Consider the following 27,674-nt stretch of genomic DNA (forward strand, 5'->3'; position numbering starts at 1 on the left):
ATATCTTTTCCCATGCATTCACTTATTTTCGTACCAATATATATCTTCATCATAACTTATACTACAATAACAAATCTTATCAAATCCACGTGTTAAGATCGACAAGACAACCATGATTTATTTCATATAAGAGTTAAAATACCTTAATTCATATTTCTAAAGTTGGAATTTTGTTACCAAACCGAATGATTTGGTTAGTGAAACGTAAGATCTCAACTAATGGTCCTACGTATTTTTCCAGATAAAATTGACGGTTAGTATTGTCTGGTTTGGGACCCACAAAGAACAAACGGTAAGATGCAAGAAAGCATAGACACGTGGTTCGGTAGAATCTGGCATCAAAACCCACATTCATCGGAATCAATTGAACTCAGCTCATTTGCAGGTCCTTCTTTCGTTCCATTCTACGTAATCCCCCTTTTTCTCTCTTTTTCCCCCTCAATCTTAGGGTTTGCCTCTCATATGCATCAATCACCTCATTATCATTTGCTAATTCCCATTTCTCACCTTCTGATCATCCCATCCAATTCATCACACCATTCTTCATTTTTGTTATCTGGGTCGGTTTGAGTCCTAGATCCTTAATCGTTTGCGATGGGGAAGGTGACTATGGGTGTCGCGGTGGTAGGCTCGGCTGCAGTTTGTGCTGCCGCGGCTTTAATTATGCGCCACCGTATGCGTATTTCGAATCGCTGTGTAACAGCCGCTGATATCCTGAAAGAATTGGAAGAGAAATGCGCTACCCCTGCTTCCAAGTTGAAGCAGATATCTGACGCCATGACTGTTGAGATGCATGCCGGACTCGCCTCTGAAGGTGGCAGCAAACTTAAGATGCTCATCAGCTACGTAGACAATCTACCCACTGGGTAATTTTCATATATCTACACATATTCACGTCGATCGATTGTTTTTACTTGGATTATGTCACAATTAGGCAACTTTATGTCGATTCAAATGCTTACAGCATCATGAATTACGCTTCAATTTCTAACAGCGGAAACCAATAATTTGTGTTTACTATGGAAATCCCATCAACAGGGCTAAGTTAGGTGAACCATGATTCTTTCTTTTGCTGGATCTGAGATCTATCGTTTTGATCTGGTTGAGCAGCCTTTCCTCTATCCTTTCCATTCCTTTCCGTTTGAGGAATTTATTTGATCATAAATGAAAAGAATGCCTAAAATTCAATCCAAGATGGTACTAGCTACAGTGAATTGTACTATAGTCATCAAAACTTTTAGTATGATATTATAAATCAAACAGTTTTCATAGTCAAAAAGAAAGAGTAATAATCAATTCGCTCATCCTTTGTAAAAGTAATGACTTTTATCTCTGTTAAGTTTTATTAGATCATTTTTTTTTACTTCAGTGAAGAGCAAGGAGTGTTTTATGCATTAGATCTTGGGGGGACAAATTTCCGTGTTCTGCGAGTGCAGTTGACCGGAAAGTCTTCTATTGAATGTCAAGAGTTTGCTGAGGTGTCAATTCCTCCTCAATTGATGGTTGGAGATGCAGAAGTAAGCTGCTCTTTCTGTCAAGAACTTAAGCTTTTAGATGGGTGTTGTTATGTGGTCTCTAAGATCTGAAAATTTAGTTTTGTTTCAGACACTTTTTGACTACATTGCAGCAGAACTGGCTAAATTTGTTGCTGATGAAAGCGAGAAGTTTCAGCTTCTTGCGGGGAGGCAGAGGGAATTAGGGTTCACTTTCTCGTTCCCTGTCATGCAATTGTCTATTGATTCAGGGACACTTATTCGGTGGACAAAAGGCTTCTCCATTGAGAAAATGGTTACTTTTCTATTGATTCAGTACAAATTACAATCCTGATGTTTAAAAAATATCTTTCAATTGACATATTTTTTAAATACTAGGTCGGTCAAGATGTGGTTGCACATTTGGCAGAAGCCATGAAAAGACAAGGTGTCAATATGCGTGTTTCTGCACTGGTAAGATCAAGAATTACCCAAATATCAATAATTTTACAATAAAAAAAAAGGTGTATTGATTTTTTATTAACTGTGAAATTTCTCTAGGTAAATGATACAGTTGGAACTTTGGCTGGGGGTAGATATGGAAACAAAGATGTTGTTGCTGCAGTGATCTTGGGTACCGGAAGTAATGCTGCCTATGTGGAACGAGCTCAGGCTATACCAAAATGGCATGGCCCACCTCCCAAAACGGGAGAAATGGTGAGCAATGATTTTGTTGTCAACTACTTACATTTTGTTACACATAATAACAACGTACTTACAATTTCTTACTAATAATAATAGCAACATGCTTATATTTCTTTATGCATACCAACAATATGTAACAGATATAGTACAATGTCCACAAATGCATGTATGTTGTTATTATGCGTAAAAAAAAAAAAAAATGTTGTTTCTAGGTAAAAAAATAAAGTACGTTGCCCATACTGATAGCAAAATATAAGTACGTGATAGAACAATACAAATATGTTGATGTTATTGGTAAAAATACTACATTGCTATTATTAATGAAATGTAAGTTTGCAAAAATAATGAGACATGATTTTTGTTATGTAGGTGATCAACATGGAGTGGGGTAACTTTAGGTCATCGCATCTTCCCTTAACCGAGTATGATAACAAGCTCGATTCAGAGAGTTTGAACCCCGGGGAACAGGTGATGATTTTTCTTTTTTAATATTTCTATGCATATGAATATGATATTTGAATTATTATTTAATGAAGTCTTGTGGGATTATAACATGATTTAATTTAATGCACATTTGGCAGATATTTGAAAAAATGATTTCTGGCATGTATCTTGGAGAAATTCTTCGTAGAGTTTTATTAAGGATGGCTGAAGATGCTGCCCTTTTCGGTGACACCGTTCCCCCAAAGCTAAAAACTCAATTTATATTGAGGTATTCTGTATTTTGTAAACCCTAGCCTTTAGTTTTTAATATTAGACCATAAATTTATGATAAATAAATATGATTTTTTATAATATTCTGAAACTTACTTTCTTTGTTGTGTAATTATTGACAGGACACCTGAAATGTCCGCAATGCATCATGACACATCCCCCGATCTCAATGTGGTTGGCAGCAAATTGAAAGACGTATTCGACGTACGTTTTCTGTACACTTGTTTTAGCTTCTCATATTTGTTGTTAAAGCTTAAACGGGATATTTTTAACCATTTGCGTAAAAATAACTCAATTTTAGCTTATATTTTACCTTTAATGGCTAAATGGGTAATTTTAAATATTTTTTTACTAATATGTTTTACTCAAAACTACTGATCTTTTTTCTAATAGCAACATACTTTTTTTTTCATTTGTTTATCATGACATCTTACTTTCATTTCTTTCTATTACCACATCAAAATTTGAAAATTTACTTAGGTCGTGTTTGGCTTGCATAAGTTGGTTTATGTTTGAGCTTATTGCAGTGTAGTGTTTGGTGAAATTGAGACCAATAAAATTGCTTACAAGCTAGTTTTTTTAAAATGGTATTTGAGATTATTCATTCCAAAGCTCCTGTTTTTTTTTTTTTTTCATAAGTTTTTCAAATATACCCTTAACATTAGTGTTTAATTATATATCTAAATGTGTTCTAGCTTAACATTAGTTTTTAATTATACATTTGTCTTCTAGTAGTTTATCGGCCACCAACTACTTTAACTAGTCTTCAAAACACAACCTTAGTCCTTTCAAAAAAAAATTATTATTAAAATATTATGCAATGAAAAATGTAAGCAGCTAGGTTTTCTATTTGGATAATATTGTTGTAGTTAAAGTGATTTTTTAAAATACAATGATGAAACATCATGTAACATAATAAAATGAAATTAAAGTTAAAATATTATATTAAACAAATCAATAAAGAAAAGAAGAAAAAAGATGATGGGCAAACCCGACCCGATTCTCAACCGAACTGGACTTGCTGATTTATTCTATGTTTCTATTTACATGATGAATTGAATTATCGGTTAAATTGCAGATATCCGATACACCCCTCCCGACACGAAAGATCGTGGTGGAGATATGCAACATCATGGCCACACGAGGTGCCCGGCTCGCCGCTGCCGGAATTTTGGGGATTCTGAAGAAAACCGGAAGAGACACCGTTAGAGACGGTGATATCCCGGACACGGTCGTAGCAATGGACGGAGGGTTGTATGAGCACTACACCGAATACAGACACTGTCTCGAGAACACTTTGCATGAATTGCTCGGAGACGAAGTCGGAAAACACGTTAAGCTTGTACTCTCCACCGATGGATCAGGAATCGGTGCTGCTCTTCTCGCCGCCTCTCACTCCCAGTACGTCTAGGTAATTGGATCTCCGAGAAGAAGAAGAAGAAGAAGAAGAAGAAGAAGGTAACGGAATTCAGTAGGGTTCGTTGTTTGTTTACTTATTATAGTTGTGGCTCCGATCCCGAAGACGTAGTGATTGGAAATTGTTGTTGAAATTTCCCTCATTTTATTTAGAGATAGAGAGATCGAGAGACATTCGTATTGGAACTACTTTAATTTTATGGTGAAAGTGTATGAACTCTACTGAGACCTGGATGTGGCAGTGCTTAATGCTTATGCTACACCCAAACCCTTTTTGGACCTAGTTTTGTGATTCTTGTGTTTTGGGGCTCGTTAATGGTTAATAAAAATTGGGAAATTTGAAATAGATTTTTTTTCTTCATGCGATGCGATTCATCTTGCGTTATATGTCGCCGTGAATGGGTTCAGTCAAATACTATTGAACCGAGTGTAAACCGAAGGATAAGAAGGAGATTTCAAATAATGATTAGATAGATATATTTGTATTATTTAAAATTAGTTGTTGTAGATATCTATCGTATCTTGAATGTATTTTGTATTTCCATATATAATGAAATAAACCCTACGGGAATTGTAAGGCAAAATCATTCTTCGACTTGGTATCAGAGTCAGATTCACAAGGGCTCCAATTCTCGTTCCTTCCCTCTGACTCAAGACTTCAGATCACTGCCAATTATCAGATCATGTCTTCGTCATCTACCACTGTTAACTCAGCCAATATTACCACAACTATTAGCTGTAAACTCACGAGAACGAATTACCTGTTGTGGAAGGCGCAGGTTGTCCCAATTCTTCGCGGAGTCAAGTTGTACGGGTTCCTAGATGGAACGACAGAAATTCCACCAACCAAGATCATAATCGGAACTGGTGATGCAGCAAAACAGGAGGATAATCTCGATAATGCATCATGGATTACTCAAGATCAGGCTATACTAGGATGCTTGTTATCATCCATGACTGAAGAAGTGCTTTCGCAACTCACACGTTGCACAAATACGTCCAAACAGCTATGGACGTCGCTTCAGACCATGTTTTCAGCACAACATAGAGGTAATTCCATTCAAATTCGCACACAACTTTCTAATACAAAGAAGGGAGACATGAGTGCTTCTGAGTATTATCAGAAGATGACAGGGCTTGCAGACACAATGGCTAATATCGGCCATGCCATGACTGATGAGGAAGTCATTGGGTATATTCTTGCTGGTCTAGGACCAGGTCATGGTGACTTATTTACAGCTATCACCGTGCTCAGCAACCAAAGAGAAGTAACACTGCCTGAATTTTATTCATAGTTAATAGCCCATGAAGCCCAATCCACGGTTGTTAGTAGCCCAATAGATTTCGTCTCTTCAGTGAATAATGTCATAAAGCAGGAAACAAATAGCCAACGAAAGAATCATAATCACGAAGAGTACTCTAGAAACTTCAATTACTATTATCAAAAATCAAATTACCGTGGTGGAAATCGAGGGCGTGGGCGAGGTCATGGAAGGTACAACGATGGACCAAGGTGTCAAGTATGTGGGATTCCTGGTCACACCGCGTTGAATTGTAGAAATCGGTTCAATCATTCCTATCAAGCGGAGGAGTACAGGGGCGGAAACAGTGCCACATTTGGAAGCTACAACAATGATCCCAATTGGTACATAGATACGAGAGCTACATAGCATCTCACAAGTGACCTTGATCGTTTGTCACTACCAGAACGTTACCAGGGCAAACACCAAGTTCAAGTTGCCAATGACACAAGTTTTCATATTTCTCATGTTGGTCATTCAAAAATACATAGTTTGGGTTGTCCACTTGTGCTCAAAAATATCTTACATGTGCCACGTATTAACAAACATCTTCTTTCAGCTAATAAACTTGTGTTTGATAACAATGTGTTAATTGAAATTTACCTGAATGTTTTCTTTGTTAAGGACATACTCACGAAGAAAACTCTTCTAATCGGTAAGAGCAAAAAGGGTATGTTTCCGGTGCCAATCAAGCATACTCCTCGTTATGTTGGATTCAGCAATAAAGTTTCGTCATCCCAGTGGCATCAACGTCTTGGTCATCCTTCCCCTGCAGTTGTCAAGTCTATTTTGAAGTCGAATAAGTTAGGTTTTTCTTTCAATAATGTGTCGTCTGTTTGTGATGCGTGTCAATGTGCCAAGAGTCATCAACTTTCTTATAATAATTCGGTTCGTGTCGCTTCATCACCACTTGAGCTTGTTCACACTAATGTTTGGGGACCGACTCAAGTGTCTACCGGGGGTTTTCGGTATTATGTTAGTTTTCTGGATGATTATAGTCGTTTCAGGTCGATCAGAAGGTGCAAAAATAGCTAGAACTGAATGCGGAAAGTATGGAAAAACATCTAGTAATGTATTTAACCAGAAAATAGATTATGCTCCTGCGGAAGTATCTACTCGTTACGGAATCTCAGGTGTCAAAGTGTGGATTTCATATAGTAAAAAAGAAAGGGGACGTGCTATATCCGAAACGTACGAAATATAGTAAATATCATAAAGGCAGATGTAGTAGGGGTTGCAAACTGGACGGTACACGACTTGGTTTTGGAAGATATGGCACTAAAAGTTTGAGAGCTGGTCGTCTTTCATATCGAGCCATTGAAGCAGCCCGTCGAGCTATAATTGGGCAATTCCATCGTACTATGAGCGAACAATTCCGAAGAAATGGTAAGATATGGGTAAGAGTTCTCGCAAATCTCCCTATTACCGGGGAACCTACAGAAGTCAGAATGGGAAGAGGCTTCCGAGAGAGCTGCTTTCACCTCGGGAACGAAAATCAGATGTCGAACAAGTCTTTTATAATTTTCAAAATCATGTTGAACGTTTTTTAAACACCAAAATTCGCATGGTTCAATCCGACTGGGGTGGTGAATACCACAAGCTTCATAAATATTTTCAGCAAATTGGTATCTTGCATCGTGTGTCATGTCCTTATACATCTCAGCAAAACGGTGTGGCGGAACGAAAACACCGTCATATAGTTGAAACCGGTTTGACTCTTTTAGCTCACTCATCTCTACCACTCCGGTTCTGGGATGAGGCCTTTTTAACAACATGTTATTTAATAAATCGAATGCCAAGTCAAACCATAGCTAACTCTACCCCAATATCACGTCTCCTCAACATCATACCTGATTATACTTTCTTACGAAATTTTGGATGCGCATATTGGCCCAGTCTCAGAAAGTATAACAAACACAAGCTTGATTTTCGTTCTACCCTATGTGTTTTCTTAGGGTACAGTTCTATGCACAAAGGATACAAGTGTCTTGACAAGAAAACTGGTAGAATTTATATTTCTCGTGATGTCGTTTTTGATGAGTCTATATTTCCGTTTGCTTCCTCATCTATATCTAATATACCATCATCCAACTCAGAAGGTGTGTCTTTTCCTCAAAATGAACCAAGTATAATGAATGACCACATGAGAACTTATGACTTATCATTACTGTTAGCTAATCCTTCTCATGAAGTTACAGTCGTACCTTTTACTAGCACAAGGAACTCATGAACAGCAAACTCCATACCGTTCCATGGTGTACTGTCACAAGAACACATTGTTGGGCGTAATCATAACGCCGACCCTGTTTCTCCAAGAGTAACACCAGAAAATGCATCTCCTTGTAGTCCGTCTCCAGCAAATAATAACAGCAGCTCGAGTTCCAACATTGAAACAACGACAGTGTCTCCTAAAGATCCAGTGCAGCCTATCGACGCACCAGATGCATATGCTTCACCGTCATAATCAAATACACCTCCACCTCAGCAGCAAATTGTGACTCGCGGTCAGGCAGAAAAAATTTTCCCTCGGAAATTTACTGATGGAACTTTTCAATGCAATCCTAACAGGCATGCATTTTTCGCTGAACCCACGTCTCATAAAACAACCTTGTCTCAACCAAAATGGAGACTAGCAATGGAAGCAGAATTCGATGCACTTCAAAAGAATAAAACTTGGACCTTGGTTCCACGTCCTCCTGGTGTCAATATAGTTGGCTGCAAGTGGATATTTAAACTTAAACAACATCCAGATGGTACGATTGATAAGCACAAGGCACGTCTTGTTGCGTGTGGGTTCACTCAGCAATATGGGGTAGATTATCAGGATACTTTTAGCCCGGTTGTAAAGTCGGCTACCGTTCGATTAGTTCTTGCACTTGCAGTATCCAGAGGTTGGCACCTTAGACAAGTTGATGTGAGTAATACGTTTTTTCATGGATTCTTGGATGAAGATGTTTATATGAAGCAACCTCTCGGTTTTGAAGATGCTAACAATCCACATTTTGTGTGTAAACTACACAAAGCCATCTATGGTCTTAAACAGTCACCGCGTGCATGGTTTTCTATACTGAGTGATAAATTATATCAACTTGGGTTCTCCTCTTCCAAAGCCGATACTTCTTTGTTTCTGTTTCGTCATGGGAGACACACGATCTACATGTTGGTATATGTTGATGACATCGTGATTGCTGGTTCGTCTATGGGAATTGTTGATCAATTAGTACGTACCTTATCCACTGCTTTTCCAATCAAAGATCTTGGTCGTCTAAATTTTTTTAGGGATTGAGGTCACTCACAATTCAGGGGGAATCAATTTGGTACAACACAAATATGCCTCAGATTTGCTTCATAGGGCTCACATGGAGAATTGCAATAGTGTCTCAACCCATATGTCTGTCATAGATAAGCTCACAAAAGATTATGGAAAAGTGTTAAATGATGATGAAGTGTTCGAATATAGAAGCATGGTTGGTGGATTACAATATCTCACTTTAACACGACCCGATATCTCTTTTGTAGTGAATAAGGTCTGTCAATATCTTTCAAAACCTACTGATAGGTATTGGGAAGCTATAAAACGTATACTCAAATACATAAAGGGAACAAGTAATACTGGACTTAGCATTCGGAGGTCTAACTCTAGACTACTAAGTGTATTTATAGATGCTGATTGGGTTGGATGATTAGATTATCGCAGGTCTACAGGAGGATTTGTTGTCTTTTTAGGTCCAAATTTGATCTCATGGAGCTCAACAAAACAACCCACGGTGTCACGATCAAGTACGAAAGCTGAATACAAAGCATTGGCAAATGGTACGGCTGAGGTAATTTGGGTGCAATATTTTCTCATAGAACTAGATGTATGTCAACCAAGACCTTCGGTTCTATGGTGTGATAATTTAGACGCTACGTATTTGACAGCAAATCCGGTGTTTCATGTTCGTACCAAACACATTGAAGTGGATTTTCATTTTGTTAGAGAAAAGGTGGCAATGGGAGCTATGGATGTACGGTTTATCTCAACTAATGATCAAATTGCTGATGGTTTCACCAAGCCAATTACACGCCATATGCTGGAACGTTTCAAGTACAATCTTAACCTTGTTACAGTCAAGATTGAGGGGGAATGTAAACCGAAGGATAAGAAGGAGATTTCAAATAATGATTAGATAGATATATTTGTATTATTTAAAATTAGTTGTTGTAGATATCTATCGTATCTTGAATGTATTTTGTATTTCCATATATAATGAAATAAACCCTACGGGAATTGTAAGGCAAAATCATTCTTCGACTTGGTATCAGAGTCAAGATTCACAAGGGCTCCAATTCTCGTTCCTTCCCTCTGACTCAAGACTTCAGATCACTGCCAATTATCAGATCATGTCTTCGTCATCTACCACTTTTAACTCAGCCAATATTGCCACAGCTATTAGTTGTAAACTCACGAGAACGAATTACCTGTTGTGGAAGGCGCAGGTTGTCCCAATTCTTCGCGGAGTCAAGTTGTACGGGTTCCTAGATGGAACGACAGAAATTCCACCAACCAAGATAATAATAGGAACTGGTGATGCAGCAAAACAGGAGGATAATCTCGATAATGCATCATGGATTACTCAAGATCAGGCTATACTAGGATGCTTGTTATCATCCATGACTGAAGAAGTGCTTTCGCAACTCACACGTTGCACAAATACGTCCAAACAGCTATGGACGTCGCTTCAGACCATGTTTTCAGCACAACATAGAGGTAATTCCATTCAAATTCGCACACAACTTTCTAATACAAAGAAGGGAGACATGAGTGCTTCTGAGTATTATCAGAAGATGACAGGGCTTGCAGACACAATGGCTAATATCGGCCATGCCATGACTGATGAGGAAGTCATTGGGTATATTCTTGATGGTCTAGGACCAGGTCATGGTGACTTATTTACAGCTATCACCGTGCTCAGCAACCAAAGAGAAGTAACACTGCCTGAATTTTATTCATATTTAATAGCCCATGAAGCCCAATCCACGGTTGTTAGTAGCCCAATAGATTTCGTCTCTTCAGTGAATAATGTCACAAAGCAGGAAACAAATAGCCAACGAAAGAATCATAATCACGAAGAGTACTCTAGAAACTTCAATTACTCTTATCAAAAATCAAATTACCGTGGTGGAAATCGAGGGCGTGGGCGAGGTCATGGAAGGTACAACGATGGACCAAGGTACAACGGTGGAAATCGAGGGCGTGGGCGACTTCATTTGAGCACCTCTCGGACTCTTGTAAGTCATCAAGACTTGATCTTTTTGGTCTATTGCTATAGACCAAAATTTGTTGCATGTTTTGGTCCTTTGTTCATTTTAGAGTGATATCATGAGATAAAGTTTAAAACTTTATGGTTTATCAAGGTCCTTTGAGTCTTATATCTTCTGGATCTAGAAAGTTGTATGTGATTTGTGAGCCTTGCATGAGTTTTAGGCCATATTCTTACCTTTTGACCTAGAAAAATGGGAGACATTAGACATGTATGAGTCATGCATATAACACCGTAATTTTTCAAACCAAATTTTCGTGTTAAAAACCACATAATTCTCATGACACATTTCAAAAAAACCCCATTTAATTAATTTACAAAACACAACTCCATAATTAAATAGTTAACAATCCAGGATCCTCAAAACATGACTCTTCCTCTGGTGTGTACAATCAAACCGGTGCCTTCCCGCGATCCTGATAACAACCTGAAACACATAACACATAACACGGTAAGCACGAAGCTTAGTGAGTTCCCTGAAATACCACATTCAACACATTATCCACTTGAGGCTATAACTCTGTAAGACCCTCCGGTCAATGTGTCTCAGTGGGACCCTCCAGTCCCACTCCTCTGATGGACCCTCCGGTCCTAACTCTGTAAGCTCTGAGTAATACACAACATAAATCACAAAGAAATAATGCAGGATATCACAATACACAGATAAGCATATAAGACATCTCAGACACACACAAATACCACTCATGGTAAAGTATAGTGAGAAGACTCACCTCGAGGCACGCAAGCAATTATCCATGTACTCGAATCTCGAACTAGCCACCGCCTAACACATAGGGTAAATATTCTCTAATTAATACTCGATTCTCAACTCTAAGTAAACCAAAGGTTACTCTTTCTCTCTCTAACTCCGGAAGTGGGTAAAAGACCATTTTACCCTTCAATGGTCTCCATTACTCACGTTTGACCAACTAGAAGTCAAACTCGAGTCAACAGTCCTTGTTTTACCCGACTCGTCGAGTGCACTCATGCAACTCATCGAGTCCCCTCTTTTCCACAGGAGTCTCAAGAAATTCCAGCTCAGCTCGTCGAGTTGACCCCCAACTCGTCGAGTTATCGCATGATCAAACTCATCAGGACAAACCCTAACCGAATCGTTGAGTCAGTTCATGGACTCGGCGAGTCCCTTCAGTCTGTTCTCTCATTCAGACGTTTTAAGGCAGATCTACTACCCTAAACTCTAGATCTAGCCTCCCAAGGCTTGACTGTCACGTAAAGCTTCGATCTTTACGTTCATGCATGGCATACTTGCTCCATAATACCAATACAAGTTCTAACAAAGGTTACATGCTCAAGGTCTTGTCTCTAACTCAATAAAGTTCGGGTCTTTGGGCTCACAAATCCTCCTACAACTCAGATCTGAGGTTTCAACCTCAATCATGCTCAAAGATCACAATGACACCAAAAAGAATGGGAGAAACCCTAGAAACTCCCTAAACTAAAATCTTCATAAGGAAAAGACCAAGTTAGCATCTTTTTACCTCCAATTGAAGCAAAACTCTGAAGAACCTCTAGATCCAAAGCCTCCTCTTGAACCAAGCTTTAATGCTCTCCACTTCTCCTTCAACAATGCACTAAAATCCACAAGATTAGCCTCTTTCTCACTCTCTAGCTCAAATGGACGATTAGGGTTTCTCTCAAGGAAGTAGGGTGACTGGTGAGGCGCAAATGGGGCTATAAGTTCCCTTATATAGGCCCTAACCCCGGGAAATTAGGGTTTATCTGCCCAGCACCTACTCGGCGAGTCGGCTCTCTGACTCGTCGAGTCAATTCATTAATCCCACGTGGACACTCGACTCTACTCGACGAGTTGGACTCACAACTCGCCGAGTCACTCCATAAATCTCATATTAATCACACAACAATATACCTGAAAGTCCGGATGTTACAATTCTCCCCCACTTGAATTAGATTTTGCCCTCGAAATCGCTCCTCAACAACAGATAGATCGAACCCAATAACCGAAAAGCACCACCAAAAGGATATCATACCACACAACTATCTCCCTCCATGGACACCTAAATCCAAACCGGAACTCCCAAACCCGGAAGAGGACATACCCTTCTGCCGCTACGATACCCCTTCTGACTCTTCAGAATCTGGAAGCTCTAGTGGCCTGTCTCACTGCCAAACCGGCTTCTCAAGATATCACCATGTTACCCGCTCCTCGAATAGCAGACCCTGACAACTCACTGCCCCTCTGATTCTCTTGTTGCGACTGATAAAACAAGTCAATGCCCAAAAATTGACTACCGATCACTCATACCAGACATGTTAAACAATTCAGATCATACTCCAAAGAATGAAAGGATCACATCACACCAGGGACCCATCCATTGTACTGCAATCAAAACCCATCTGAACAATGAACTCTCCACACCCTGTCCTCAAACACAAGACAATGATCATGTTTGTTCAGAATTATCCTCTGACATCTAACAATCATAAACCCCAGCTCCATTCTCCAACATCCCTTTCAACACTGAGCACCAGTTCATCTCCTGACCTAGCAGTTGAACCTCCAAAGGTTACCCATTGCACACCTCAACATGTCTCACTGACTTCCCTCCCACACTAACTATCTCGGCCCAGTGTGACACACAAGTCACGAAGTCCGCTTTACCCAGAGCGATTACTACAATCTCAGCTGAAGATCATCTCACCCCGACCTCTGTCGTCTACTACTCATTGGTTCCATGCGTCTCGCGATACCTCTCGTACCAACGAACTGACCCACTCAGGCCTATGTCATCAGATGACAAACAATTCCCCTTAAAATGGAACCCCCTTCTCTGGATCCGGAATCTTATTTCGCCTACTCAATACATCACTAGAGCCAAACTCTAACTCGAGAGTCTGGTCTGACTCAGAATTTGAACCACTCGTCCCAATGAAGCACTCAACTCACGACCCATGACCCGTAATTCACGCGTACATCACTTCTCCAATTCCTTCTGATTGCGATAACCACACCTTAACTCAGAATATAACGATTCCCGATCATTAAGGAGACCCCAGTCTCTCCCTGGTCCGACCTCCAGGTTCCCTAAAACTCAAAGAATAAGGCTACCTAAGCCTAAAAACTCTTCTGCGTCATGCTCTGACTAATAAGGTTGCGGCTCCCCGTAGTTATACAACACTTTCTCTCACTTACTAACAAGTGCTACGGCTCCCCGTAGTCCTATGACACTTTCTCATTGCCTCGCAAATGCTACCCCCCGGCAGTCTTGTGATATTCTCTCTCTCTTTCTCTCTCTCTCTCTCTCTCTCTCTCTCTCTCTCTCTCTAATGCTACGGCTCCCCGTAGTCTTACAATACTCTCTCTCTAACTCGCGTATCCTACGGATCCCCGCAGTCACACGATACTCTCTCTCTCTATCTCACGTATGCTACGGCTCCCCGCAGTCACACGATACTCTCTCTCTAGCTCACGTATGCTACGGCTCCCCGCAGTCATACGATACTCTCTCTAACTCACGTATGCTACGGCTCCCCGCAGTCACACGATACTCTATCTGGCCTCTCCCCACGGTTTCCCCTGACAGTCCTAAGTGATTACTCCCACCCGGATCTGCTTACTCTCTTATTACCCCATATTCTCATTCTCAAGTCGTCACTACACTGAGTCCACTATCCATTACTCAACGGTCCAACATAGGTAGGTACACTCACCCACCCATGTTAAGCATCACTACTCCTGACGACAACCGTCATGACAAACACTTTCTCTTGCTGCAATTCACATACTTGAATAATCCCGTTTGATGTCAATTAGTTGAAGGGCCCCCACCGGAACCATAGACACTTGATACACCACTCGTCATCTCATAACTCAAATCTCGAACTAATCCGAAATTTAAGACATCATACCCGGATACCTTGACACACCATCACAGAGTCTCATGATGTCTTGCCTCAACCACTGATCTCTTACTCACGGCATCATACTCAGATACCGCAATGCACTCTCTCAGAATCTCACAACTGATCTTCGTCTCTCACAACTCATAACTTCGAAAATTTCAACCCTCAATTTGAAATACGGAGAAATCGTCGATGACTCAGAACACGTTGTCGACAATCCGAAACTCCCTCCTCTGTTGCTCAAACCTCTGCAAGAATATTCATACCGACTCTGAAGTTGGTTTCCCAATAACTTCTGCCCTTCCCAAAGTGAACATAACAACCCATACATCGAACTGGAAATTCTCAACCGTCGAGACTATCCTTACGAGCCAACCACCTCGAATTCGACCATTACAACCTCGAAGAGTTTCTCATCACCCTAAGGTGCCTGCCCAACGGCTACTCGCCGTGGAAACATTCATCCTTCCCTGAGCACGTACAACACGCATTATCTCGCCCTGCACCTCGCCTTGATCACCAATAATCATGATCTCATGAATCTGCACCGCAGGTCTCCATATCCAGTTCTCTAACAGCACTCGAACAATTATCTGATTCTCTCAGTAAATAATCCAGTTCTCCCCTACTCAGGGTTCGAACCATCAGCATTTGGTATACCACAGTCTACTCCACAGACTGGCTCGCCAGATGCACCAATTCCGCCTCATGGAATATACCACCCGCGCTCGATGATCTTCCGGATAATAACCATATAACTCCAATTATCCCGAAATCCACAAATCTCATAATCATCCTAACGTGACTGCCTCTAGTCATCTCGAAGTCTCAGACCGAGACATCGCCGGATATCCCAACTGTCCCGAATTAGTCCCGTCTCTCAATCTGGAAATAATGCACTATAACACATCTCGTCTCCGATCCTTCCTCCAACGTCCCATCGTGTGGATAGAAACAGGAGAATCCATTTTCACAGCCAATACACAACATACGCAACGAGGGCCACTGCCCCGGTATACTCCTATTGATCACCTGGAACCGCTGTTAAAAACATACCTGACTCGACTAAGGCATCTCTTTGTCCTCATCTCAGTCTCCACTAAAAGTTCTCTCGTGGCATAAGGAATACCTCGCAGCAAACATATTGCCCAAATACTCTGGTGAAAGGTTGCAACCCTATGCTACCCCACGAGGTTTACCTCTAACTCTGAAACCGGAGACTCTTATCTCCTTCGCTTCTCCCAGAAATGGGGACAACGCAACTCTTATCACAGAAGGTGACGTCTCATCTATCGGTCGATTGCTCAACTCAGACCGCGATCCTCCAATAAGCATCACCTCTACTCATTCCCTGAGTTTTGCGACTCCAACTAGCATCTCACCAATAAAATCTCCCAGAAACTAACTCGATTCCCCTCTCAAGGTAGGCTCCATTAAAAACTCGCTCGACATGGCCCTCGGGCCCCACACGCTTTCACATCTGATCTCGGTCTAATCAATCACAACGGGATAACTGGTAAAACCAGAAGCACTAATCGCCACAAATCATGGTACTCGAACCATGTGATCAACTCTCAATCTGCTACGAATCATGGTAACCAAACCATGTTATCTCCTCTCAATCTGCTACGAATCATGGTACTCGAACCATGTTATCTCTCTTCCCAATCTACTACGAATCATGGTACTCGAACCATGTTATCTCTCTTCTCAATCTGCTACGAATCATGGTACTCGAACCATGTTATCTCTCTTCTCATTCTGATACTTAGAACCTATGGAATTCTCCCTGTTTCGAGTATGGGTCCTCTGCTTTCAGTAGTACGGGCCCATACTACCTGCCACATCTACCCATACTTTCCACATGAATCGTCCCAGATTTCCTAAGTAGCTGCTCAACCTTCTCGATCATCAATCCCGTTATACCTGATCGCTCTCCAGCAGATACTCTCCTCTATCAGTGTACTCATCCGACTAAGGGCTCTCCCTAGACTCTTCCTAGGTTCTCACACTTCTCTGCCATCAGCTGCTGAAGAACTCCTTATGATGCCAGTCATCTACCTCCTGAATATCATCATATTCACTTAGTAGCTGACTCCCATCATCAAGAGTCCCACAAAGCATGAAGCAAGCAGCATTCGGGCATCAAATAATCTCTACCAACACGTAAAACCACTCTAGAAAAATGGAAGACATTAGACATGTATGAGTCATGCATATAACACCGTAATTTTTCAAACCAAATTTTCGTGTTAAAAACCACATAATTCTCATGACACATTTCAAAAAAAACCCCATTTAATTAATTTACAAAACACAGCTCCATAATTAAATAGTTAACAATCCAGGATCCTCAAAACATGACTCTTCCTCTGGTGTGTACAATCAAACCGGTGCCTTCCCGCGATCCTGATAACAACCTGAAACACATAACACATAACACGGTAAGCGCGAAGCTTAGTGAGTTCCCCAAAATACCACATTCAACACATTAGCCACTCGAGGCTATAACTCTTTAAGACCCTCCGGTCAATGTGTCTCAGTGGGACCCTCCAGTCCCAATACTCTGATGGACCCTCCGGTCCTAACTCTGTAAGCTCTGAGTAATACACAACATAAATCACAAAGAAATAATGCAGGATATCACAATACACAGATAAGCACATAAGACATCTCATACACACACAAATACCACTCATGGTAAAGTATAGTAAGAAGACTCACCTCGAGGCACGCAAGCAATTATCCCTGTACTCGAATCTCGAACTAGCCACCGCCTAACACATAGGGTAAATATTCTCTAATTAATACTCGATTCTCAACTCTAAGTAAACCAAAGGTTACTCTTTCTCTCTCTAACTCCGGAAGTGGGTAAAAGACCATTTTACCCTTCAATGGTCTCCATTACTCAGGTTTGACCAACTAGAAGTTAAACTCGAGTCAACAGTCCTTGTTTGACCCGACTCGTCGAGTCCCCTCTTTTCCTCAGGAGTCTCAAGAAAGTCCAACTCAGCTCGTCGAGTTGACCCCCAACTCGCTGAGTTATCGCATGATCAAACTCATCGGGACAAACCCTAACCGACTCGTCGAGTCAGTTCATGGACTCAGCGAGTCCCTTTAGTCTGTTCTCTCATTAAGATGTTTTAAGGCAGATCTACTACCCTAAACTCTAGATCTAGCCTCCGAAGGCTCGACTGTCACGTAAAGCTTTGATCTTTACGTTCATGCATGGCATACTTGCTCCATAATGCCAATACAACTTCTAACAAAGGTTACATGCTCAAGGTCTTGTCTCTGACTCAATAAAGTACGGATCTTTGGGCTTACAAAGCCTCCTACAACTCAGATCTGAGGTTTCAACCTCAATCATGCTCAAAGATCACAATGACACCAAAAAGAATGGGAGAAACCCTAGAAACTCCCTAAACCAAAATATTCATAAGGAAAAGACCAAGTTAGCATCTTTTTACCTCCAATTGAAGCAAAACTCTGAAGAACCTCTAGATCCAAAGCCTTCTCTTGAACCAAGCTTTGAAGCTTTCCACTTCTCCTTCAACAATGCACTAAAATCCACAATATTAGCCTCTTTCACACTCTCTAGCTCAAATGGACGATTAGGGTTTCTCTCAAGGAAGTAGGGTGACTGGTGAGGCGCAAATGGGGCTATAAGTTCCCTTATATAGGCCCCAACTCCGGGAAATTAGGGTTTCTCTGCCCAGCACCTACTCGACGAGTCGGCTCTCTGACTCATCGAGTCCATTCATTAATCCCACGTGGACACTCGACTCTACTCGACGAGTTGGACTCACAACTCGCCGAGTCACTCCATAAATCTCAGATTAATCACACAATAATATACCTGAAATTCCGGATGTTACAATACATGTCCTTAAAAATTGGATTTTTATGGACCATTAGGGTCCTTAGAATCCTTTTAGAGAGTATGAGTATTAATGGATTAAGGACTAAACCCAATAAAATGTCCATGCATAGAAACCAAGACGTGGTGACTTAAGATGCCACAACATGGGAAAGAAGGGAGTTGCGACCGTTTAGGCTGGATGTTGCCATAATGTGACCATGGGTTGGCCACGACGTGGAAGTCAGCTGATGTTGACCTTGACTACTGAATCTGACCGTTGACTTTTTGCCTTTGTTGACTTTTGGTCAAATTGCTTAATACTAGAGTATAGACTAAAGGGTGACCTTGTGTGATTCGTTAGGTCGGTTGTAGCACCAATTTCGTGACTTCGAGCTGTGGTTTATCCGATTTTGTGAGCGAGGTTAGTCTTCTCATTATACTGTGTAGGACGCTAAACTGTCTTTGTGCGTCTTGCATAAATATTGGGCGGGGCCCATCTGTATGCTGGTCGGGCCTGTTATGTGAATTAGGCGAGGCCCGTTACTTATGATGGGTGGGGCCCGATATGTATGCTGGGCGGGACCTGTGTGAATTGAATGGGCGGGGCTTGTATGGTTATATGATATTTTGGGGAACTCACTAAGCTTTGTGATTATAGTTTTTTGGTTTAAATGTCTAGGTACCTCTAGTTCCAAAGGATATGGCCCGAAATTATCTCATAACATGCCCTGGATTTTACTCCGCTCTGTTTATTTGATCACCCTGATGTTGAGAATATTTATGTTTTGGATGGTTTGGAACAACTGGTTGCACCATTTTAGGTGTTCTGAAAATGAAAATTTTAACAGTATTTTTGAGACATTACATGTTGGTATCAGAGACTTGGTTTAAGAGATTCAGGCACAATATCAGTATGTCTGAACTCAAACTGAGGGGTTAATAAAACAAATTTTCTAAAAATATTCTTAGAAAGAAAGGAGGTGTGATGCGTGCAATCAACCGAGCTCAAGTAAGTGATTCCTAAAATACCCATACATGAGTATTATGTTTTAGTATTCTATTATGTGAGTTTCATGCTAGAATAGGGCAAAGGATACCTTCAGGAATTGCATAATAGAACTTCATGATATGTGTGATGCCTGATAGCCTAGGAATAAATGAATGTTATGTGCTACTTGGGGTCCAGATTAACAAAGTTAATTGCTAAGTGTATATTTAAAAATTACATATGATTAGGATCATATAGCCTTAGAATGATTGATTTAGCATTATTTCATGTTCCTTCTCTGATTGTGGGCTTAGGGTATAATCATTTATTTGACAGTCTATCTGATCCAGTATCGTGTATAATCTGCATGCATATGGCAACCAGTGGTGTTGATAAAGGTTCCTAGTAATGTTGAAGCAAGCGAGACGAGGATTCCGAGGAGAGCCTAAGGAGTATCGTAGTAGGATATGTATGTTGTTTAGCATAGGATCCATGAATGTCTACATAGCAAGCGACTTAGAGGATTCACTGGAGAGGATCCTATGCTAAACAACATACATATCCTACTACGATACTCCTTAGGCTCTCCTCGGAATCCTCGTCTCGCTTGCTTCAACATTACTAAGAACCTTTATCAACACCACTGGTTTCCCTAGGCATGCAGATTATACACGATACTGGATCAGATAGACTGTCAAATAAATGATTCTACCCTAAGCCCACAATCAGAGAAGGAACAAGAAATAATGCTAAATCAATCATTCTATGGCTATATGATCCTAATCATATGTAATTTTTAAATATACACTTAGCAATTAACTTTGTTAATCTGGACCCCAAGTAGCACATAACATTCATTTATTCCTAGGCTATCAGGCATCACACATATCATGAAGTTCTATTATGCAATTCCTGAAGGTATCCTTTGACCTATTCTAGCATGAAACTCACATAATAGCATACTAAAACATAATACTCATGTATGGGTATTTTAGGAATCACTTACTTGAGCTCGGTTGATTGCACGCATCACACCTCCTTTCTTTCTAAGAATATTTTTAGAAAATTTGTTTTATCAACCCCTCAGTTTGAGTTCAGACATACTGATATTGTGCCTGAATCTCTTAAACCAAGTCTCTGATACCAACATGTAATGTCTCAAAAATACTATACTTACAATCTGGTTGCAAATGGAAACTTCATGCAAGTAAACGTAAACGTAGTGGATATTTTGAAATCACAACTTATACAGGTCCGCATACTTGTTTGCACTATAAGCTTTCTCAAGATCATCCGAACCTAGATGCAAGCTTGATTGCTATAGAAACTAGGCACCTTATAAAAGCACAGCCTTCTATCAGTATTCCTGCTTTGAGAGCTGAAATAGTTGAAACACTAGGTTATACTCCTTCATATAAGAAGGTTTGGGTTGGAAAGCAAAAAGCAATTGAACATGTGTTTGGAAATTGGGAAGAGTCTTATGTCGCTTTACCAAAATATCTAGGTGCACTACAAAAGTTCAATCCAGGAACTATTGTTGAATGGTGTGTTTCAAGATCAACCGATGTAGATGAAGTTGAATTTAGGCGTGTTTTTTGGGCTTTTGCTCCCTCTATCAAAGGGTTTCACTATTGTCGACCAGTGATTAGCATTGATGGCACACACTTGTATGGTAAGTACACAGGTAAGATGCTCATTGCAATGGGAATTGATGGTAATAATCAGATTTTGCCACTTGCATTTGCTATTGTAGAAAATGAATCTTATGATACTTGGAATTGGTTTCTTTCTCATGTCAATAATCATGTGTGAAAGACCGTGTCTAATATCTGATCGTCATGGGGGAATCCTTAAGGCTGTCAATGAGCATGGATCTCCATGGTTAGAGCCACGTGGTTTTCACAGGTATTATTATATTTCTTAAGTATTCTTTATGACATTTCAATAACTTGCTTCATTAACTTACATTTTTTTTATTTTAAAGGTATTGTTTACGACATTTCATCAACAACTTTTATGACAAGTTTCGTAATTCAGAGTTGAAAGCTTTAGCTTATCGTGTCGGGAGTCAGAATCAAATTCGAAAGTTCAACTCCATCATGGAAGAAATTGGAAAGCTAAATCCACATGCTCGACATTGGTTGGAGAGCCATCCACTTAATAGATGGACACTTGCATATGATGGTGGCATGAGATATGGGTTACTCACAACAAATTTGTCAGAGATTTTCAATAGTGTACTTAAAGGTGCTCGTTTTTTACCAATCACAGCTTGTGTGCAACTTACATTCTATAGAATGGTGCATTATTTTGAGGTGAGACGTCCTTTAGGATCTAGTTCTCAAGCTAATGGAGATGCACATACTCCACATATTGTTGCAAAACAAGTAGCTTTGATGGCAAAAGCAAGTGCACATTCCTTAAGATCTTTTAATCGAGAAAAAGGTATATTTGAGTTGATAACTCAAAGAGGTCGAAATGTGCAAGTAGTTAATTTGGAACAAAAAACTTGCACATGTGGTAAGTGGGAGGCATATAAATATCCTTGTTCTCATGTCTTGAGTGCATGTGTCAAACTCTCTTTGAATAGTTGGCAATATGTTGATAAATGTTACTCGATTGTATATTATTGTGTTACTTGGGCATCTGAGTTCTCCCCGCTTCCTCATGAAGCATATTGGCCACAATCACCATTTAGTGCATTACTTCCAAATTTAGAATTATTACGGAATAAAAAAAGGTCGTCCTCGTTCAACAAGATTAAAAAATGGTATGGATATTAAAGAAGGAAGAAATGCCACTCTTTGTGGAATTTGTAGGCAACCGGGTCATAATCGAAAGCGGTGTCCGTCTAAGCCAAGGTAATTAAACATATAATATTTTTTATGGTATTGTTGTGACTATCCTCTTATTTTATTTTATTTTTTTAATCGTTTTTACAGGTAAGGATCTGTTATCTGCTCAAGTTCAAGATAATTGTGATGTTTTTCTTTTTGTAACAAACAATATTGGAGTTTTTTTTTTTAATTGTGGTGTTTTTCTTTTTGTAACAAACAATATTGGAGTTTTTTTTAATTGTGATGTTTTTTTTGTATCAAACAATGTTGAGTGATTTTTACCTTAAAAACATTTTGTTTGTAACGTTGGAGTTTTTACATCTTAAAATATATTGTATGCTTAATTTTATGATGGCTAAAAAATTGTATGTATAAAAAAATAGATATTTAAAATAAAAAATAAAAATAAAAAATATAAATATAAATTTTTATTTAAAAAAACAGTAAAAGCTTGAAAAAAAATTATTGTTTAGAAAAACAGTAAAAATAAGAAATAAAAAAGAAATGGAGAAAAGTTGGATATATTTAAAATAAAAAAACATTAAGAAAAACTGAAAAAATAAACAAAAATAAAAAAATACTAAAAAGGTAAATAGTTTTGAATGTATACTAGAATGACAAAAACTCATTGCACATGCCTCGTTTCAGTGTAATTAGTTGCGTGTGAGGGGTGAGGGAACAAACACTAAAGTGGCTTTAATGATACTTCTTAACATTGTACGGATATTTGAAATTCCGTCGGTCCAATAGTTGGTTATTGTATTTAATATTGGGTTGCTTATAATTATTTGTTTTTGGTTGCTTTTCGAAGTTGATTAAAAATAGAGGAAAACTTAGATTTTTCAAACATCTTGGATCTAAATGCAAAGCACATATTCAGTTATTAATTTGAATAACCAACTTATTAACCACGATAAAAGTTTCATTAATTTGGATATGGTGATAGCATATCCGATATACATCTTTGTACGTATATGTAAATTTGAAATACTATCTCATTTGCTGTTTCTAAAAAAAAATATAGATTTGAAATACATGTAAACATATTTTGACTTATTTACGATTTGTTCAATGATTTTCTTTAAAACATTATTAAAATTATTGTAGTTTCAAATTTTGATAATTTTGGATATCTTACAAAGACATGTATTTTCCGTAAGAAAAAACATCATAAATGGTTCATGTGTTTTCCCCAAATCTGAAGTTTAGTCCCCGTGGTTTAAAAACATCATAGATGGTCTCTGTGCTTTCAAAACTTTTGATGTTTGGTCCTTTTTGCTAACTCCGTTAGCTTTTGGCCGTTAAATGAATGACATTTTCGTAATTTCACTACACATGGACAATTTATGAGTTATTATTATTATTTTTTTAAAAAGAAGAAAAAAATAAAATAATATGCAAAAGGTCTCTCTCATACACATAAACACACATGCATATACATACACACGTTTGTAACATATTCGTACCCACCACATCTCTGGCATCCCCAACCCATCGTCGACATCCCCTTTGTTCAGCCTCCTGAAGATCAAACCCCATTGCCACCGCCACATTCAGTGTTTCAGTGATTCCCGATAGACCAGTGCAAAACATGGGTGGGTGGGTGGGTGGGTGTGTGTTTCGTTTGTAACTAAGATCTCCGGCGAACAACAAAACTCCAATTAGGACCAGATCTCCAACATTCCCATTGCAAATTGCAATCGTCCCATCTCCATTTTCTCTTCATTTTTATCCTGTCCCTTTCACTTTCTCTTTCATTTTCAAAATAATCTTGATTTTGGGGATGAACACGAAACCCTGCATCAAGCAGGCTGAAGATCAAATTTTGATCTTGAACTTGAATGGCGGCTGAAGGCGGTGGAGATGAACAGACTGAAGATCGATTTGGTGAATACCATTGCTGTGAAATTACTTTCTCATTCTATCAATTTGTAGCTGTTTGCAGAAGGATTGTTGTGTCAAAGTAGCAGTACACATAAGGCCTCTAATCGGAGATGAAAAGCTTCAAGCTTGTAAGGATTGTGTTGTTGTCGTCCCTGGGAAACCTCAGGTTAAGGAATTGCCCACTCACTCATCTCCAAATCGTCTCTTCTTTCGCTGATTGCTGATTCCCTAATTTGGTTTATGTTTTTGGCGACATTAATTTGTCTAGGTAACTCTCATGACTCGATTCTTTTCATGACAACTTCTCCGATTGCTTTTGCAAAGAAGGTGTTATCGATAACTTTGTTAGAAAGATAATAAGTTATGAGTTCTTCATCTGTAGGATGAAATCGGAATCCTGGAGTCATGTCCATTTGATCATCTTCTTGAGCAGGATCACATAGCTTCTCCATCTTCTAAAACCCTTTAAAACTTTTGACGAAAAATCACTTTCTAAGCCAAGATTTCATATGGGTTTTTCATCAAAAAGCTTGCTTTATCTGTTTTACATGGTTGAATGAATATAAATAGGAGTAGAAAAAAGGCAGGCCAGAAAAGTAAAACCAACAGATAGTGTAACCTGAAAGATTCAGAGGTTTAAAGAAAAAAAGAAACATAATGAACAACTCAGCCAAGCTATAGACAAATTTGGTTTTGTGGGATTTTTATTATAAATCAAGAACCATAAGTATAGATTTGATTTGGGTTTCCTTTTAATTGGGTGCAGGTGTTGCGTGGTTATCGGATCTGAACCGAGGAAGAAGAAGCAGTAGGTGGGGGTTTGACTTTTTTGAGAGAGATATATATAGAGAGAGAGTTGGGACCCTTTATATATGCTAAATAAGACAAAACTTCATAAATGGTCCCTGTAGTGGTAAAATGACGAAAACACCCTTTAGTTAATGGATAAAATTTAACGGAGTGAGGCTTAAGGACCAAACATCAAATGTTTTGATAGCACAGGGACCATCTATGATGTTTTTAAACCACAGAGACTAAACTTCAGATTTTGGGAAAACACAGGGACCATTTATGATGTTTTTTCTTTCCGTAATGATGTTGAAAAGGGAACCGTTTTGATAAACAGTGATACAATTATAATGATTTTTGAAAATTAAACCACAATTAAAATGAAAATATATTATTAGTTATATTAAAATGACAATCAATCTCAACATGGTTTGTTTTATTCCAACGAGAGTACTCTTAAATCAAAGTTTATATATTTCTGCAAATTGTATTAACACATTTTGGATTTGGTTAATGAATTAAGAAACATATTGTCACGGATCTTATACATTTCAACATGTATTTTTATATGCAACTTTAATAAAAAAAATGTATGGTTATTAAATCAGTTTTCAAAAATAGATTATTTTTGTAGTGATTTTGAAAAAGTTAGATGATTGAAAATACCCCATACAGCCATACCAATCATCCAGAACCAAACAAATGCCAATATTACATCAAAATTTATATTAATCATCAAATCATATATAATTAACAACTCAAATACATTTAAAATGAATAAATTATCTGATTTTTTTGGGTTTTTATGTTTAAAAAAATATTAGTATTCCGCTTAATTTAACCATTCTTCCTAATTAATGATGTTCTGACGTTGTAATACATTTTGGCCATTTTTTATACAGCTGATTTAGGTCTTTCTGATATTTAAACATATTTTGGGCAATTTTCATCCAATTTAGAATATTTAATTCTCTTTAATTTTGATTTTGCGACATGATAATTTATATATAAAATATAACTAAAATTAACCGACTTTTCAAGGGTCATTGTCGGTGACCTAGGGTTTGACATATTTAGTCAACGTCCACTGCATGGAGTGAATTAAACGAAAGACGCCCAATGACCAAAATTGCCGCCAAAACCCCAATCGATGGGTCCATCTTACAACTGTCACCCATCCCCATGCTTTTCTGCTTGTAGTATGTTTTTTGGATTGTTTTTCAATTTAAAGAAACAAATTATACTTATTCATTAAAACGGTGTATATACATCAATTTCTAAAAAACTCGTCATATCATGGTTTTAAGGTTTTTATTTGCATTAACATTTTACAAAATATAGTCTTATGTATATAAAAATGAATAATATAAAAAATATATATAAAATTATTAATTACATATAAAATTGTCGCGTTAAGTCATGATTTACAAACAACGTGACTCGCTGCGACTCAAAAAAAATTGTGGTTTGACACTGCCGTCAAGTCACGTCTTACGTTATTTAAAACCTTTATATACATTGAGATATTATATGGCCATATCTTTTGTTACAAAATGATTAGTTAAAATGTGAAAATTCGTCCCTGAATTTGTAAGAATATTTTAGGTAACGATCTTTCATGACAAAAAATTCTTTAAATTTTAACTACCACTTTACAAAAACTATACATTTTGGCAAAGTTAAAAAATTATAAAATTGCCTAATGTTCTATAAAGGTGAGCAAAATCGAACCCGAAAACCGAAAAACTGATAAAAACCAACAAAATCGAAACTGAAAAACCGAAACCAAAGCATAAACCGACGATTTGGGTTTAGATTTTTCAAAATCCGAAAATTTCGGTTTGGGTTCGATTTTTGGGTTTAGTAAAACCGAAAGAATCCGAACCGAACCGAATTATTTGAAATATGTTTATTCTATGGATTATATGCATATTTATTTATGTTTTCCGTGAGATATAACAAACTAGAGGAGTGGCTAAGTCGTTGGACAATGAAGCGGGAGGTCATGTGTTTGATCTTACTCCATTGCGCGCGTAAGTTTTTATTTTCCAACCAAAATCCAACCATCCCACATCGCTAAATTGATCAAACAATTGCTATACTTGTCTCCTATATAAACATGTTTGCTTTAAGTTTTGTTAGGAGTCTAGTCCCATATCGCTTCTAATAAAGAAGTTATATCCTTCTCATCACATTATATAAATGATTTCATCCAAGCTTAGAACTTGGTTAAGTTGAAGTTTTTTTGGGTTTAAAATCGAAAAAACCCAAAACCGACCCAATTAAAAACTAAAAATCAAAAAACCAAACTTATCAGTTTGCGTTTGGGTTCAGTTTAGGTATTTTAAAACCAAAATATTTCGGGTTAGGTTCGGTTTATGATTAAAACTAATTCAAACCGACCCATGTTCAACCATAATGTTTTAGGTTCAAAACCTATAAAAGATAATGGTTTTTTATTTTTATTTTAAAGGGGTTGGCTAAATGGACTCAATTTTACCATGTAGACGCCCTACTTAAT

The 27,674-nt window shown here is 38.5% G+C and overlaps 2 protein-coding genes across 2 annotated transcripts; both read left to right on the top strand.

Moving 5' to 3' along the window:
* The first annotated feature begins 357 nt into the window (after nucleotides 1–357).
* LOC145144317 (hexokinase-1-like) lies at nucleotides 358–4,653 on the top strand. The gene is made up of 9 exons (XM_079074859.1): nucleotides 358–866; nucleotides 1,370–1,517; nucleotides 1,606–1,788; nucleotides 1,872–1,946; nucleotides 2,034–2,189; nucleotides 2,547–2,645; nucleotides 2,759–2,889; nucleotides 3,014–3,095; nucleotides 3,970–4,653. Exons 1-9 carry the CDS (start codon nucleotides 595–597, stop codon nucleotides 4,300–4,302), a joined length of 1,479 nt encoding a protein of 492 aa, XP_078930985.1. The 5' UTR covers nucleotides 358–594; the 3' UTR covers nucleotides 4,303–4,653.
* Nucleotides 4,654–4,990: 337 nt separating this feature from the next.
* Nucleotides 4,991–9,777, top strand: LOC145114825 (uncharacterized). Its single transcript, XM_079050916.1, has 6 exons — nucleotides 4,991–5,575; nucleotides 5,684–5,952; nucleotides 6,100–6,576; nucleotides 8,177–8,799; nucleotides 8,888–9,214; nucleotides 9,296–9,777. The coding sequence occupies exons 1-6, from the start codon at nucleotides 4,991–4,993 to the stop codon at nucleotides 9,775–9,777; spliced, it is 2,763 nt and encodes a 920-aa protein (XP_078907042.1).
* The last annotated feature ends 17,897 nt before the right edge of the window (nucleotides 9,778–27,674 follow it).

The sequence above is a fragment of the Lactuca virosa genome, chromosome 1, assembly GCF_052849685.1.
Source record: "Lactuca virosa cultivar CGN04683 chromosome 1, Lactuca_virosa_CGN04683_v6, whole genome shotgun sequence".
Classification (NCBI taxonomy): Eukaryota; Viridiplantae; Streptophyta; class Magnoliopsida; order Asterales; family Asteraceae; genus Lactuca; species Lactuca virosa.

Excerpts from the sequence above, each read along its gene's own strand:
- LOC145144317 (XM_079074859.1), top strand. The coding sequence starts at position 595 with ATGGGGAAGGTGACTATGGGTGTCGCGGTGGTAGGCTCGGCTGCAGTT. Across the intron at positions 1,947-2,033 it reads ATATGCGTGTTTCTGCACTG|GTAAATGATACAGTTGGAAC; the intron begins GTAAGATCAAGA and ends AAATTTCTCTAG. Across the intron at positions 2,646-2,758 it reads GTTTGAACCCCGGGGAACAG|ATATTTGAAAAAATGATTTC; the intron begins GTGATGATTTTT and ends CACATTTGGCAG.
- LOC145114825 (XM_079050916.1), top strand. The coding sequence starts at position 4,991 with ATGTCTTCGTCATCTACCACTGTTAACTCAGCCAATATTACCACAACT. Across the intron at positions 8,800-8,887 it reads TGATGACATCGTGATTGCTG|GGATTGAGGTCACTCACAAT; the intron begins GTTCGTCTATGG and ends AAATTTTTTTAG. Across the intron at positions 9,215-9,295 it reads CAAATACATAAAGGGAACAA|ATTATCGCAGGTCTACAGGA; the intron begins GTAATACTGGAC and ends TTGGATGATTAG.